The sequence below is a fragment of the Camelus dromedarius genome, chromosome 8, assembly GCF_036321535.1.
Source record: "Camelus dromedarius isolate mCamDro1 chromosome 8, mCamDro1.pat, whole genome shotgun sequence".
Taxonomy (NCBI): Eukaryota; Metazoa; Chordata; class Mammalia; order Artiodactyla; family Camelidae; genus Camelus; species Camelus dromedarius.
Genome location: NC_087443.1, coordinates 72594638 through 72608579, shown reverse-complemented (window position 1 = coordinate 72608579; position 13942 = coordinate 72594638). Strand labels below are relative to the sequence as shown.

At 36.7% G+C, this 13942-nt stretch overlaps 1 protein-coding gene and 2 non-coding genes across 3 annotated transcripts in view; all 3 read left to right on the top strand.

The window, feature by feature from the left end:
• Nucleotides 1–13942, top strand: part of EIF3A (eukaryotic translation initiation factor 3 subunit A) — a 32593-nt gene that overhangs the window by 11403 nt on the left and 7248 nt on the right. The window contains exons 7-17 of the mRNA XM_031461850.2: nucleotides 1023–1194; nucleotides 3963–4067; nucleotides 4442–4540; nucleotides 5635–5751; nucleotides 6001–6186; nucleotides 6805–7152; nucleotides 7588–7692; nucleotides 7770–7883; nucleotides 9279–9401; nucleotides 9957–10110; nucleotides 10680–10864. Of these exons, the coding sequence (XP_031317710.1) occupies nucleotides 1023–1194; nucleotides 3963–4067; nucleotides 4442–4540; nucleotides 5635–5751; nucleotides 6001–6186; nucleotides 6805–7152; nucleotides 7588–7692; nucleotides 7770–7883; nucleotides 9279–9401; nucleotides 9957–10110; nucleotides 10680–10864 (1708 nt within the window). The remainder of the gene's footprint in view (nucleotides 1–1022; nucleotides 1195–3962; nucleotides 4068–4441; nucleotides 4541–5634; nucleotides 5752–6000; nucleotides 6187–6804; nucleotides 7153–7587; nucleotides 7693–7769; nucleotides 7884–9278; nucleotides 9402–9956; nucleotides 10111–10679; nucleotides 10865–13942) is intronic.
• Nucleotides 4168–4296, top strand: LOC116156128 (small nucleolar RNA SNORA19). Its single transcript, XR_004139986.1, has one exon. It is a non-coding gene; the product is annotated as a small nucleolar RNA SNORA19 (small nucleolar RNA).
• On the top strand, nucleotides 5187–5316 carry LOC116156126 (small nucleolar RNA SNORA19). The gene has a single exon (XR_004139985.1). It is a non-coding gene; the product is annotated as a small nucleolar RNA SNORA19 (small nucleolar RNA).

Sequence of the window (13942 nt, the reverse complement as noted above, 5' to 3'; positions counted from 1 at the left end):
AAGCTTGTTTTCTATGTCTGTGAATCTGTTTCTGTTTCGTAAAGTAAGTTCGTTTGTCTTTTTTTTTTTTTATAGATTCCACATGAGTGATATCATATGGTATTTTTCTTTCTTTTTCTGGCTTACTTTACTTAGAATGACAGTCTCCAACTCCATCCATGTTGCTACAGATGGCACTATTTCATTATTTTTTATGGCTGAGTTATTATTGGAAACTCTTGAGGACAGTGCTCATTAGGTCATTTACTACCTCTTACGTGATCCATGTCTGTTTAGGATATGAAAAACTTGATTTTCTTTAAAGTGTTTTTATGCTCTCCCATTACTACTGTGAGAGTACCGTCATAATCGTTAATTGCTCTGTGTGTATTATTTTCCTTAATCTTTACAACAATCTTGTGACCCAGAAAATTAAGTATCTTGCCTCTAAGGTCCCAGCCTTGGAAATGGTGAAGCTCAGATTCTTTCCCTTGACTCTTTGGCTCCAGAGCCCACAATCCTTAGTGTCCTTTGGTGCTCTAAGTTCAACCTGACTTCTCCTCTTTTGTTTTAGGGAAGATAAAATTTAGCTTTTGGCCCGCGTCTCCCATAATTGTGTTCACTTATGTTCTTTGTAATTTACCCCCTTTCTTATTGTCATTTTCCTCAGTTTTAAAAGCTGCCTTAATTGTTTCTGTAAGGAAGTGTGGGGTATACAGATGTGTCTTCTGCCTTTTTAACCTCTAGTCTTTTTCTGTAGCTAGACAACATTGACCACACTAAGTGGGTAGATGAAGTATTCCTTTTAGCATAGCTCAAAAGAAAGACATTAAATTAATTAAAGGAATACAATGTAATTAAAGAAATTAAAGTAATCTTTTCATTAATCCCATGCTTTGACGAATAATATTTATGAGTCCAGGTCCCCGTGGTGGTGTGCGTATTCTGTCATTGGCATATTTTACTAGATGATTAAAGAGAAATGTCTTTCTGCTTATCGAGTAATATTTATAGATTTAACAGATTGTAACTTTATTCTCCAGAATGTCTACTAGAGTTCTTCTGGCCACTCTTTCCATCCCTATCACCCCTGAACGTACTGACATTGCTCGACTTTTGGATATGGACGGCATTATAGTTGAAAAACAGCGTCGCCTGGCAACACTGCTAGGCCTGCAGGCTCCACCAACGCGGATTGGCCTTATTAATGACATGGTTGGTATAAGTTTAGTATTCTGATGGCTTTAAACAGAAAGCTGTCTGGTTAGGTTTTATAATTTATGATGACATGCTGGAAATTCCATTGCACTGCCAGGGCTTTCTGATGCACGGACAAGTTTGAGAACCACTGGTGTAAGTCAGCATCGTATTCAGTTGAGGTGATTTGTCTCAGCTGGAGTTAAATTTGATGATGAGACTTGGACTAGCTCAGAGGAGTAGTGAGAGTGGAAGTAACGATGGGGAGGAAGGTTCATGGCTTGTTTCAGGGGCTGTAGGAAAACACCAAGCTGACAGGTGTTACTCGGATACGGCTAGGGAGGAATGTGAAGTAGATTAAGCCCAATTCTGGACAGCTGAATACTTCCAACTTTTTTCTCTTTTAAACTTTCATTGTCTGTTGCTAAGGCATTGGTTTTTAATTAGGGCTGTGCACTGAAATTGTGTGTGAAGTGCTTTTTAAAATGCACTTTTCTATGTTTTACCCACTGTATATACTAATTTTCAAAATATGGAACCTAAGGCTTATGTATCTTCACAGTGTTTTACGTTGGAATCTTTAATTCAGTGGAAATTCGTCATGCGAGTCTGTTCGTGCTGGGCAAGTGATACATGGCATTTGCACTCTAGAGGAGCTTAGATGTTAGGGATTCTGATTCGCGATAGTCAGACTTACTGGTTATTGTGATACACTTTCAGCAAATTACTTTAGGACAAGAGAAACAGAGGGACAGTTACTAGAGATAACAGATAGGCCTTACTTTTCTGACAGAATCAATCAATTTAGGTAAAAATGAATACATTTTCTAAATGGCAACAGTTTTCTCCTGTTGCATAGTTCTCTGTTATAGTAGCAAGGCAGATTCCTTCTGTGGGCAACTTTTGCAAAGATTTAATCTCTAAAGTAGTATTTCTCTCTCTTTGTATGCCTCCTTGTTTTATTCTGCTGTCACTTGCAAAAATCAACTTTGTGTTTAGACAGGTTTTTATGGGACTGAAATAGGATTAAATGTAATAAAAACAGCACTGTGTTTAGGAAGAGATCTTCCTAGTAAATATGTCTTAATTTTTTTTTTTAATACTGAAAACAAATTGGAAGTGTAATTCATATCTCTTGAGCCCATGTCTGTACATGCCACTCATGTTAAAGTTGATCTGTTGTGATACTGATTCAGGGCTCAGTGTTGGTGGAATCAAGGTCGGTAGCTGGGACATCCTGATTAGAATCCTCATTGTGCCCATAGATAAGTGTTTAAGTTTATAAGGAGGATACTGGTTGGTACCAGGTGAGTAAATAAGTTGACTGCCAAGAGGCATTTTATAAATTTTAATGAGTTCACCGTATGTCCAAGGTTGAGACCTGAGCTTTGGATGCATATAACTGAATTCATAATCACCAAAAGAATGATTTCAATATCTAAGGAACAGACTCAAAGTAATCAAGTTCATAAAAGATTATTAGATTAGAAAGCCAGTTTATTATTAATTTTAGAGAGAAATATGCTTCAATAAATTATGGTAGCCTATCAGCATATTCTTTATTTGGAAAGGGTGCTAAATGGAAAATCTAGAATAATTTCTAGATAGGAATGAAATTAGGGCTAGGGAAATTTTATTTGAATGCTTATATCACATCTTATTTTGAAAAAGATGTAAGGGCACTGACAAGGAAAGTATTCATATGTTGTAGGGCATCAGTCATGTACCCATTTTGGATTGGAGTTAGACTAGGGTGCTCAAGTGTCTGGACGTCCTCTCGGAGATGGAGGCTGCCAGCAGTTGCCTCAGTTTGGAACCTGGTCTGTAGTGGGTACATACCCTGTGCTTTGGAGTCTTGTTATGTCGCTGCAGTTTTTCTTTTTGGGTTAGCAGATCCCAACAAGTGAAGGATAAAGGTCACATGCCGTTACATACAGTTAGAGCCGTAGGTAAGAGAGGATTTGCTTATGAGCAGTTTCGGAGTTTATAAAATTATGCCACTTTTTTGTCTCCTTTGTGAGGCAGGTTATGCAAGCGGCATCTTTATTGTGAAAGGAAGTTTAGTCTATTCAAATAAGAACTTAAAATGTTATCAAACTATGACTTTTTTTAAAAAGTAAAAATCATAGAATGTAATTGGGTAAATTCTCCAAAGGCCTTTCCAGTCACCACTTTCCCATTTCCCCCAAGAATAGCCACTGTCCTGACTTAATAACACCAGATTAATTTTGCCTGCTTGTATATTTTATGTGAAATTTGGATTTCATATAAATGGAATAATACGTGAAATTCTTTTCCTCACCATTTGTGAAATTTATTCATGTGTTGAATGTAGCTGTTCTTTTTCTGACCATTTCTATATAATATGTAAACCTATCCCTGTGTGTCCAAAGTTGTTTTGAGTTTGGGCGATTATAAGTAGTGCTGTGATAACTTGTGTGTGATAGTTACTTGTCACTTTTGGTAGTTTATTTGTTACTAATAATAAGTTAGTCTGTATTGGCCACACAACTTGTCTTTGTAAATATTTTATTGATTGTGTTGATGAGTTTTTATTTTCTTTTTAAATTCTTGTGGGGTTTCACTATAGGGAGCTACATAATTTGGGGCAAGAGACTCAACATAAAGGTCCTAGATGCCTCTTTGGTAAATTTAAAGGAGGTTGAGGCTTGATAATCTTTCAGTCATTTCCCAGATTTCCAGTCTTATATTTTTCTTTAACTATGATCAGTTCAGAATCCCAGTTGAAAAATACCTTCAGCAGTTAAACCTTCTGTTTACTGTAGGTTAGATTCAACGTGCTACAGTATGTTGTCCCAGAAGTAAAAGACCTTTACAATTGGCTGGAAGTTGAATTTAACCCACTAAAACTCTGTGAGAGAGTCACAAAGGTAAGCTTTGATTATATTACCATGTAGCCAGCCCTTTTGTAGTTTTAGGTTATACTTATATTTGTTCAGAGAGAAGTGTTTTCCTATGTGTTTGAATTCAGTGCACATTTCATTGTCTTTTTTCTCTATGTCAAGAGAAAAGATATTTCTGATGTGCTAAATAAACCTTTGGAGGTAAATTAGCAGCATGACTAATTTAGCCATTGCTGTCAGTCACCTTCAGACAAGAATCAGTAGCTTCATATTATTACACTTTGTGTTTTTTCTGCTTTATGTGATGGTTTTCTGTGTTAAGAAAATTGAAAAGTTTCGCAAATGTTTCAGTATCTGTTATATAGAAAATATAATCTCTCTCAATTTAATGGATTTCATAGGTTCTAAATTGGGTTAGAGAACAACCTGAAAAGGAACCAGAATTACAACAGTACGTCCCACAGCTGCAAAACAACACCATACTCCGGCTTCTGCAGCAGGTAAAGAAAAAAAAATGTTTTATGTGAGAACTGGAATTTCTCCCTTGATTGTTAAAATTACTAAACTAAAAATTTAGGAATGGTCTAGAAAGTGAAGGCCTCCTCAAATTCTATCCACACCCCCCAAAAATTAGTTTTGTTAATCTGATTTGAAACAGAATTATTTTATATAATTCATAACTGTTTTTGTCTCCTTTTTTGATGACCACTATCTTTGCATATTTTTCCTTGTTAGCCATGTATGTTTACCTCGTTTCTTTTAATGCCTACATAGTTTTTCATTGTCTAAAGGGACTGTGGTTTATTCAAACTCTGTTGATGGAAATCTTAGTCTTTTTGCTAATAGGAAAAGTTGCAGCAGTGAGCATACTTGTGTGACTTCCTGTAGCTAAGAAGTGGAATTAGTCATAGTCTGCACACTTAAAGCTTTACCAGATCCTCAAAGATTCAATTTATAGACTTTCACCAGTAGTGAACAAGATAGCCTTTTTTCCCTAAGTATTGTCAATCTTTTAACATATTTTAGTCCAACCTCGTACTTAAATTTGAGTATTATGGTTTATAATACAGCTTAATGCTCCTGTTTTGTCATCTCTTTGTTTTACTTGGCGGAGGGGGTGTGTGTTACATGTTCACTTAAGTATTTGTGCACATTTCATTGACCTGCTTTCTCTTGTGTATGTGAGCAGTGTTATTTCTTATGTGCGATATAAATAGTTGGAGGTTAATTAGCAGTATAACTAAATAGTAATGCTGCCAGTCTCCTTCGGACAATTTTATTAAATGTTCAGATGAATTTGGTAAGTAGCAGGTCTCTGTCTACAAATACATGACCATTTAGGGCTTTTTTTGTTTTATGAAACTAGGATTTGAAAGGATTATGTGATGATTCAAAACATAGGATTTGGGGTTGACAGCCTTGGGTTGTAACTCCAGCTCCAGCAATGTGCTGTTAATATAGATACTCTGAGCTTCAGTTTCTCTTCTTTGAAAAATGGGCATAATTTCTGCTTTCCATGGTTGTCACGAGACTCCATGTAAAAAATGCTGAATACATGATAGCTATTATTACTAACCTTGTGTTTCTTATACAGGTGGCACAAATTTATCAGAGCATTGAGTTTTCTCGTTTGACTTCTCTGGTTCCTTTTGTTGATGCTTTCCAACTGGAACGGGCCATAGTAGATGCCGCCAGGCACTGTGACCTGCAGGTAGGTGCTTCAGGAGGACTCGGAGGTTGGAGGCCTTTGAGGGCTAAAAGCACACGTTCTTTGTTTCTCATCTTTTGGTACAGTGGCACTATTTTGAGGCTTTATTGAAAGAATCTTCTAGCTTTGATATTTAACATTCTTTAGTTTTTTTCTCATTCATTTGAAATTTTAATCAAAAGTTATTCCTTTGTCAAATGACTATATTTACTTATGGATTTAACTATTGATAATACCATTTAATTTTCAAAGGTTCGTATTGACCACACCTCTCGGACCCTTAGTTTTGGATCTGATTTGAATTATGCTACTCGAGAAGATGCTCCAATTGGTCCTCATCTGCAAAGCATGCCTTCAGAACAGATAAGAAATCAGCTGACAGCCATGTCCTCAGTACTTGCAAAAGCACTTGAAGTCATTAAGCCAGCTCATATACTGGTATGCATCTTTGGAAGAAACGGACTGCAGAATTTTTGAGGGTCCTTATGTCTTTAACAAAAAGGTTCGAGATGATGTCTGAGAGAAGGGGTTGATTACATATTTCCTTTTCAGTTGTGTTTGATAGTTTGGGTATTTTATCAAATGCCTTCATCAGATACACAGATCATTGCACTGCCTTCCACGGGGTAGAAGATACACGGCACAGGTAGTGTGGGAACAGGAGCACTGTCACAGACAACAGCAGGCCCCACGGACGAAGACTCTCCGGATAGCACTGGGGTTGGGCTTTTCCTCTCTGCTTAAGTTGTTTATTGTTTGTGAGCTCTGTTATCTGTTAGTATTCCTCCTTGGCTTGAGTACTTTAAAGTAAATTTGGTTCAAAGAAAAGAGCCTGACAGATAAAAGTGCTTCAGTTATGTCCCTGCTCTTAAAGACTCTGAATAGAAGGAGCGCCATAGTATTTGATACTGGGAACCAGTAGCTTGAATAATGTCATTCTGTTATTAAATGCAAATACATGTAATGGTAATACATCAGGATTATATACTAATAGTTTTGATGTCTGATACCATGGAGTGTCACTTAAAAATTTTTTTGATGCATTTATTTTTGAAGCAAGAGAAAGAAGAACAGCATCAGTTGGCTGTTACTGCGTACCTTAAAAATTCACGGAAAGAGCATCAGCGAATCTTGGCTCGCCGTCAGACAATTGAGGAAAGGAAAGAGCGTCTTGAGAGTCTGAATATTCAACGTGAGAAAGAGGAGCTGGAGCAGAGGGAAGCTGAACTTCAGAAAGTACGGAAGGCTGAAGAAGAGAGGCTGCGACAGGAAGCAAAGGAGAGAGAGAAGGAGCGTATCTTACAGGAACACGAACAAATCAAAAAGAAAACTGTTCGTGAGCGTTTGGAGCAGATCAAGAAAACAGAACTGGGTGCCAAAGCATTCAAAGATATTGATATTGAAGTATGTAGTATCTTATGCATTAAAAACTTTAAGTTTTATTCAGGTCTCTTAGAAGCAAAGCCCTTTACCATTTATTGGTTTATTTTTGGTTATTCGGTTACTTCACTCATTTTGATACAGCTAGTTCTTTAATCTGAAGTAAGCATTTGTTTTCAGTGACTACAGTTTTTAACCACTGTTGAATTAGATTTTGGATATATGTAGAATGGAGGAGTAAGAAATAGGCATTAAGATTACATAATTTTTCTCCACAATCGAGTGGAAATAAGGCTATTGTAAAACATTTTTATATTGCCTAAGCTTACCCATTGCAAGCATTTGCTCATTGTTAAAAAAGAAGCAATTTAGAATTTGTTTCTAGAAAGAAATGGTGCTCCATATTGACTGTTTGCACTTTAATGTTATTAATTATGGTGCATTTATATTACTTTTCAGGACCTTGAAGAATTGGATCCAGATTTCATCATGGCCAAGCAGGTTGAACAACTGGAAAAAGAAAAGAAGGAACTTCAGGAACGCCTGAAGAATCAAGAAAAAAAGGTAAATGAAAGGACTGGTAAACTTCACATGCCAAGTTAAAAGTTTTTTTTAACACCATTTGTTTTCATGATACTCAGATTGACTATTTTGAAAGAGCTAAACGTTTAGAAGAAATCCCTTTGATTAAGAGTGCTTATGAAGAACAGAGAATTAAAGACATGGATCTTTGGGAACAGCAAGAAGAAGAAAGAGTAAGTTTTACATTTAATTGTAGTATTTTAGACTATAAGCTGTAATTAAGTCCTCTGCCAGTAATGGAACCAAGGTTTCAAATTTGATTTTTGTATTTTGTCAGAAATGGTGCTTTAATGGCTACATACTGACAGATTGGTGGATAGATATTTTCAGAATAGAGATTAAAAAAATGAAACTTGTAAAATAAAAAGGACAGTTGAAAAGTTCATTTTTTAAAAAACAGTTTTGTGGAGATACAATTCACATGCCACATAATTCACCAATAAAGTGTGCAGTTGATGGTTTTAGTATATTTAGAGAATTGTGCAATGGTCTAATTTTAGAGCATACCTCAAAAGAAACTTTGGACCTACTAGCAGTCATTCTCCATTTTCTCTTCATCCCCTTGGCCGTGGCAACCAGTAATCTCCTTTCTGTCTCTAAATAATCCTATTTTGAATATTTCTTACAGATGGAATCACACAATCTGTGGTCTTTTGTGACTAAATAGCTCCTTCCTTAGTTTTATTAGTCTATATTATATGTATTCATCTAATGATACAAATGTAAGGTTTGCAAATGCTTACAGATTTGTAGTAAAAACAGGTGACCTCATTCTGGTTAAAAAAATAACCACAGGCAAGAGACAACACATACCTGTGGTGGCTGCAGTGTGGAGAATGCAGCCTCTTCATGGCTCCATTGGATTGTTGTCTTTCTGGGCCTAGTGTTGCCAGTTTTTCCAATTTTTTTTTTTAGAAGTTGGTATTTGTGTGATAATTCTTTTAATACATAAAATTAGAAACCAGTGTTAGAGACCAGCTAAAGTACTGGAGATCTGCTGCATTGTGCCCTGAAGCCTTTGTTTCCCTGGGAGCCAAAAGGAAAAGCTTTCTCTCTCTTTCCTTGTTTGGTTTGGTTTAGTTTGGAGGGGAGAGGTAATTAGGATTTATTTTATTTTATTTATTTTTAATGGAGGTGCTGGAGATTGAACCCAGGACCTCATGCATGCTAAGTATGCACTCTGTTCCCCTCCACCCCCCGAAAAGCTTTCTTACATCAGTAGTTCATCCTGCTTCATTCTGCCTTAACCTCCAGTTAAAAACACCTCCAGTTTTCAAGGAAGAAAATGCCTTTAATAATTAAACAACAGTGCTTATTATATACCATGAGATATTTATTATTTTGTTTTGTCATATACATTTTGGTTTTTCCTCTTACTTCCTTAGAGATGCCCTAAGTCATCTTTATCCATCTCCGGCCCCTGATTGTCTTCCTTGGGACATGACATGTTGGCTCACATGATACTTACGTTTCAAAATTGAAAAGGGCAAAAGAGCTTGGAATTTGGGATAAATTAGTAATCACATAATGAATGCTTTGAAATTTAACTTCGTATCATTTATTTGCAGATTACTACAATGCAGCTGGAACGGGAAAAGGCTCTTGAACATAAGAACCGAATGTCACGAATGCTCGAAGACAGAGATTTATTTGTAATGCGACTCAAGGCAGCACGACAGTCTGTTTATGAGGTAAACTTACTGGTTTGAGGGAAACGTTTGTTTATTCATGAGCTTCTTAGTTTTGCCTTAAGAATTCTTCTTTAACATGGTGGTACATTCTGTCTTGAGCTAATAACATTCATAATGGTCATTCAAATAATATTTTCATAGGGATATCTTGAAAATATTCCATAGGCTAAGTAATCATCACTATGAACAAATTTTTCTGAAGGTGAAAGTGGACTGCATAAAATTTGCTTTTGATACAAACGTTTGTTTACTCTGATTCAGAAAGGAAAAAATTAGATCAAAGTGTCCTGCTCTTAGGTTCTAATTTAATCATTTGGATTTATTATGTATAAAAATAAACCCACTGGATATAGATAGTGTCCCCTCAAATTTTTTAAAATTTGACATGAGAGAAAAGCTTCGGTCATTTGGAAATTCTGGTTTTTATACTGGAAGGTTGCTTTCCATCGTTCCACAGAACTTGCAATGCTTTTATAAACATAAAATCTACTGCCAGTTTGCAGCTCTTAAAAATTGGATTTTCTTTCTTTTTTTTTGGTAACCATTCAATTATAGGAAAAACTTAAACAGTTTGAAGAGAGGTTAGCAGAAGAAAGACATAATCGCTTGGAAGAGCGTAAAAGGCAACGTAAAGAAGAACGCAGAATAACCTACTACAGGGAGAAAGAGGAGGAGGAGCAGAGGAGGGCAGAAGAACAGATGCTAAAAGGTAGCTGTGTGGACCGAGGTAGAAGGGTAAGGCAAGGATGGTGTCAGGTCCAGTTTATACAGTCTTATTTAGAAGCTAGAGGAACATGGGACCAAGATCATTGGCTTAACTACAGGTAGCTAGTTTTCAGGTTCTGAGAACCTGACTTTTAGTTTTCTGCAGTTTGATATCTGAGGATGTTACATTGTCTGCCAGCTTATTTCCATGTTTTGGTGTTCTTTGAAAAATTAATACTGCTTTTTAATTTTTATCCCTGTATTCTGTATAATATTAACATTTATTGAGGAAGACATACCAGATGGAAGTCTCCAATGATCCTTTATCTGGCATCCCAGATGCTCAGGAACCGGGGAGGGATTCTGCTATCACTTTAGTTGTGTTGAGTGGCGTAAACTTGTTTTCTTGAATGTCTCCTGATATTCAAGTTTAGCTGATAGTAAATTATTTTAAAATTCTTAAAGGGAATTTCCTTCTACATTATACTGTCTGTTTAATACCAGAAAAGTAGGTCTAGCACTTGGGGAAGGGTATGGTACGAGGCACACTTCGTAACCTATTACGTTATATAGAGCGAGAAGAGAGAGAGCGTGCTGAACGGGCAAAGCGTGAGGAAGAACTTCGAGAATATCAGGAGCGAGTCAAGAAATTGGAAGAAGTAGAAAGGAAAAAACGCCAGAGGGAGTTGGAAATTGAAGAAAGGGAACGTCGTAGGGAGGAAGAGAGAAGACTTGGTGATGATGCACTTTCTAGGAAGGTAAGCAGAGACATTGCTGTTTCTATGTGATGTGTGTTTATCAGCCAGATCTCTTGCATGACCCACCTGTTAATGCATGTCCGTGTCTGTTCTTCTAGAGTCTAGTATTGTTTCATCTTCCCAAAGACAGAGGTTCCTAAGGGGGTAGGGTGGAATTAAACTTGTCTTAGCAAAGCTGGGATTTTACGGACTTCAGTTTGGAATACTTGTCAGGTAGGAACTAATCCTGTGAAACACTTAAGTATTTGACAAAAGATAACAGTGGTATGGAAGGGGGTCTGTTTTGGTTCCTTGAAAGGAGTTGGTATGAATTAGGAAGATGATCTGAGGATACTCTGATGAATCTGGGGGACCAGCAGTATTCAACATCCCATGGGAGCTTATTGGAAATGCAGAGTATCAGGCCCAGTGCCAAACCTTCTGAATCAGAACCTGCATTTTAACAAGATTACCAGGTGATTCAAATGCTGCTCCAAATTTTTATTTTTAATATGCACTCATGTCCAAAACTGACCCTTGTTACCCCCTTTGTCTTTTGTCTCTAATTCCCTAGTTGGTGGTGGCATTATTAACCACTTAATCACATTGTTTTGAATCCACCCTTCCCTCCTTTCTGTCCCTATGTTCCTGCCTTAATTCACATTTTAATTTTGCTTGTATTACTTACTGGTCTTACTGTTTTCCATGATCGTAATCTTCCCCCAGCTTCGGGCATTCCTCTATGTTGTGGCCTGCTTGGTTTCTCATAATGCATATTTGATTGTTACACCTGCTCTGCAGTTTCAGACCTTCCTGTGGTTGGTACTCATTGCTTAGAGCCAAAGGCAGAAAACATGCCTTAGTATTCAAGGCCTTTTAGGTTTGCTGCTTTTTTCATCAGCTTCTTCTGTCACCATTTTCTTCTCAGTCACCTGTACTCTAGCTGTTCTGAGCTACTGTTACACTTTATCGTGTGTTTGTGACATCTGCCTGCATGCTCTTCGTTTTTTCCTGAGATGTGCCCGTGCTGCCCTTTAAATAAAATAATGCTTATTTTTTAAGGTAAGAGGTAACGATTTCTTGCCTGCTCTGCTTCTTTATTTGTCCCACACCTGTATCAGATGCTTCTCTTTGTTGGAGGACCTGTTGTTAGTTATCTGTATGGTCTTCAGTTTCTGTTTTATAGTGTCTGTGGGTAGATTTTTGGTTTTGTTAACTCCTGTTGCTAATTTCTGTAGGATAAGTATTCTTTTTTTGTTGTCCTGTGTGTATGTATGAATTCAGAGTTATTGTGTTTAATTTGCTACATCCTGTTAATTTACTTCATCTTCTGAAGACAATGGGGTAAATCACTGCATGATTATGGGTTGCAGATTTTTTTCTTTTAGTTTTTGCAAATCTGTGTTCATCCTTTTGTTTTCGACCTTCTGTTTAACTGTTCTGTGGACCCCTTCTTCTCTTTCAGTTTGAAAGTCTTTAGTTTTACCTGTTCACTTTTAACATGGTGTAACATACTACATTTGGTTTTATTCCTAACCTTTGGTTTGGAGCTTTTTATTTGCTTCCATATCCTTGCCACCCCTTCATTTCTTTAAGCCAAGCTTAAGAATTTTTCTCTGTTCATGTTTTTCTGTATTCTCTTAGTGATTGCCATCTATTTTTTTTCAAAGTCTAAACTTTCACAGTCTAAATTTTGAGAACTCTTTCCTCTCTTCAGAACAAAACAAAATTTTGAGCATGCCTTTAAGTTTTATTGCCTCCAGTCCATTAAAACAATGTTATCTCTCTCTTTAGAATTAATTTAAGTTTTACAACCGTATTGGCAAACATAATTTAGTTTAAAATGTTTCCATTGTAGATCATCTTTTCCTCCTTACAGATAATTTTTGTTTTGTTTTGTGTATTTTATCAAATATTCTTGGATATGTCTCAAAAGAGGTTTTGTTTCTCACAGTTGAACAGTGAATGGTACATTGGTCCAGCCAGTTCAAAATCGTCCTCCTTCAGAAGTTTAGAGACTTACCCTCACTGTCACATATGGGCAAGGAGGATAATAGTCTTGGTCTTGTTACTTCTTTAGATGGTCTGCTTTATTCCATGAAAGCTTTTAGAATTTTCTCTGTCATTAGGGTAAAGGGTTTAAAAATTTCACCAAATCATGTTTAGGTGCCTAAGCTTATGGTCTTTATTACTCATCCTTTTTGACATGTGTGCCCTGTCAGTCAGGTTTCTATTTCCTTAGGTTAGAGCAGATAGAATTTCCTTAACTCAGGGGAATTTTTTTTTCCCCTCCTTTTCTTTATTTGGGCCTTTCAAAAATGTCCTATTCTTTATCTCTTAATGTTTCACTTACTGTCTTCATCTCTTTGTCCTTTTGTGACTGGTTCTCTGAGATTCCTGTTCTGTTTATACATCAGCAGGGCCTTTACTGCTGTTGATCTATCAACTGTCTTAAAAATTTTGGTGATAATGTTAGTTTTTTAGAATTCTTTTTTGTTTAATGTCTGTCATAGCCATCCCTAAAATCTTTTTCTAAGTTCAAATATTTGTCCGTGAAACCTGATTAACTTGAATTCTTTGTGGAGTTTAATTTATAGAGTGAGTGTGGAGGATGGGAGAACTGTCGTCTTCTAGGTGTGGATGTCCCCTCCATTGTAGTAACCATAAGTTACCATCGACAGTTGAGTTCATATCTTCTCCCACAAGGTCCACTTGAGAAAGTCTCTTAGAACAACTCCCATCTTAAGAGACAGCTCAGAGTCAGCAGCTGCTGAGGGCTGATGACTCATGATCTGGCCATTCTTGTTTTTCTCTCTTGCTTCTCACCAGCTGCTACTGGAGGATTTTGTTTTCAAGACGCTTTAAAATTTAAATAAAGATCCTTTTATTCACCTACTTGGGGTCATACTTATTCTCAACTTTATTAGATTTTTATTTTAGTTCTCCCACTCCACCCCTAGATATTATTTGTGTCTTCATGAGTATTCTTACTTGTCCCATTGTGGCCACAGGTTACATTTGTAGGATCAGTCACACTGTGTCAGAGGTGTTTGTATTAAGATTGTGTTCATTGTCCATTACAAAAGTGGTACCAGTTAC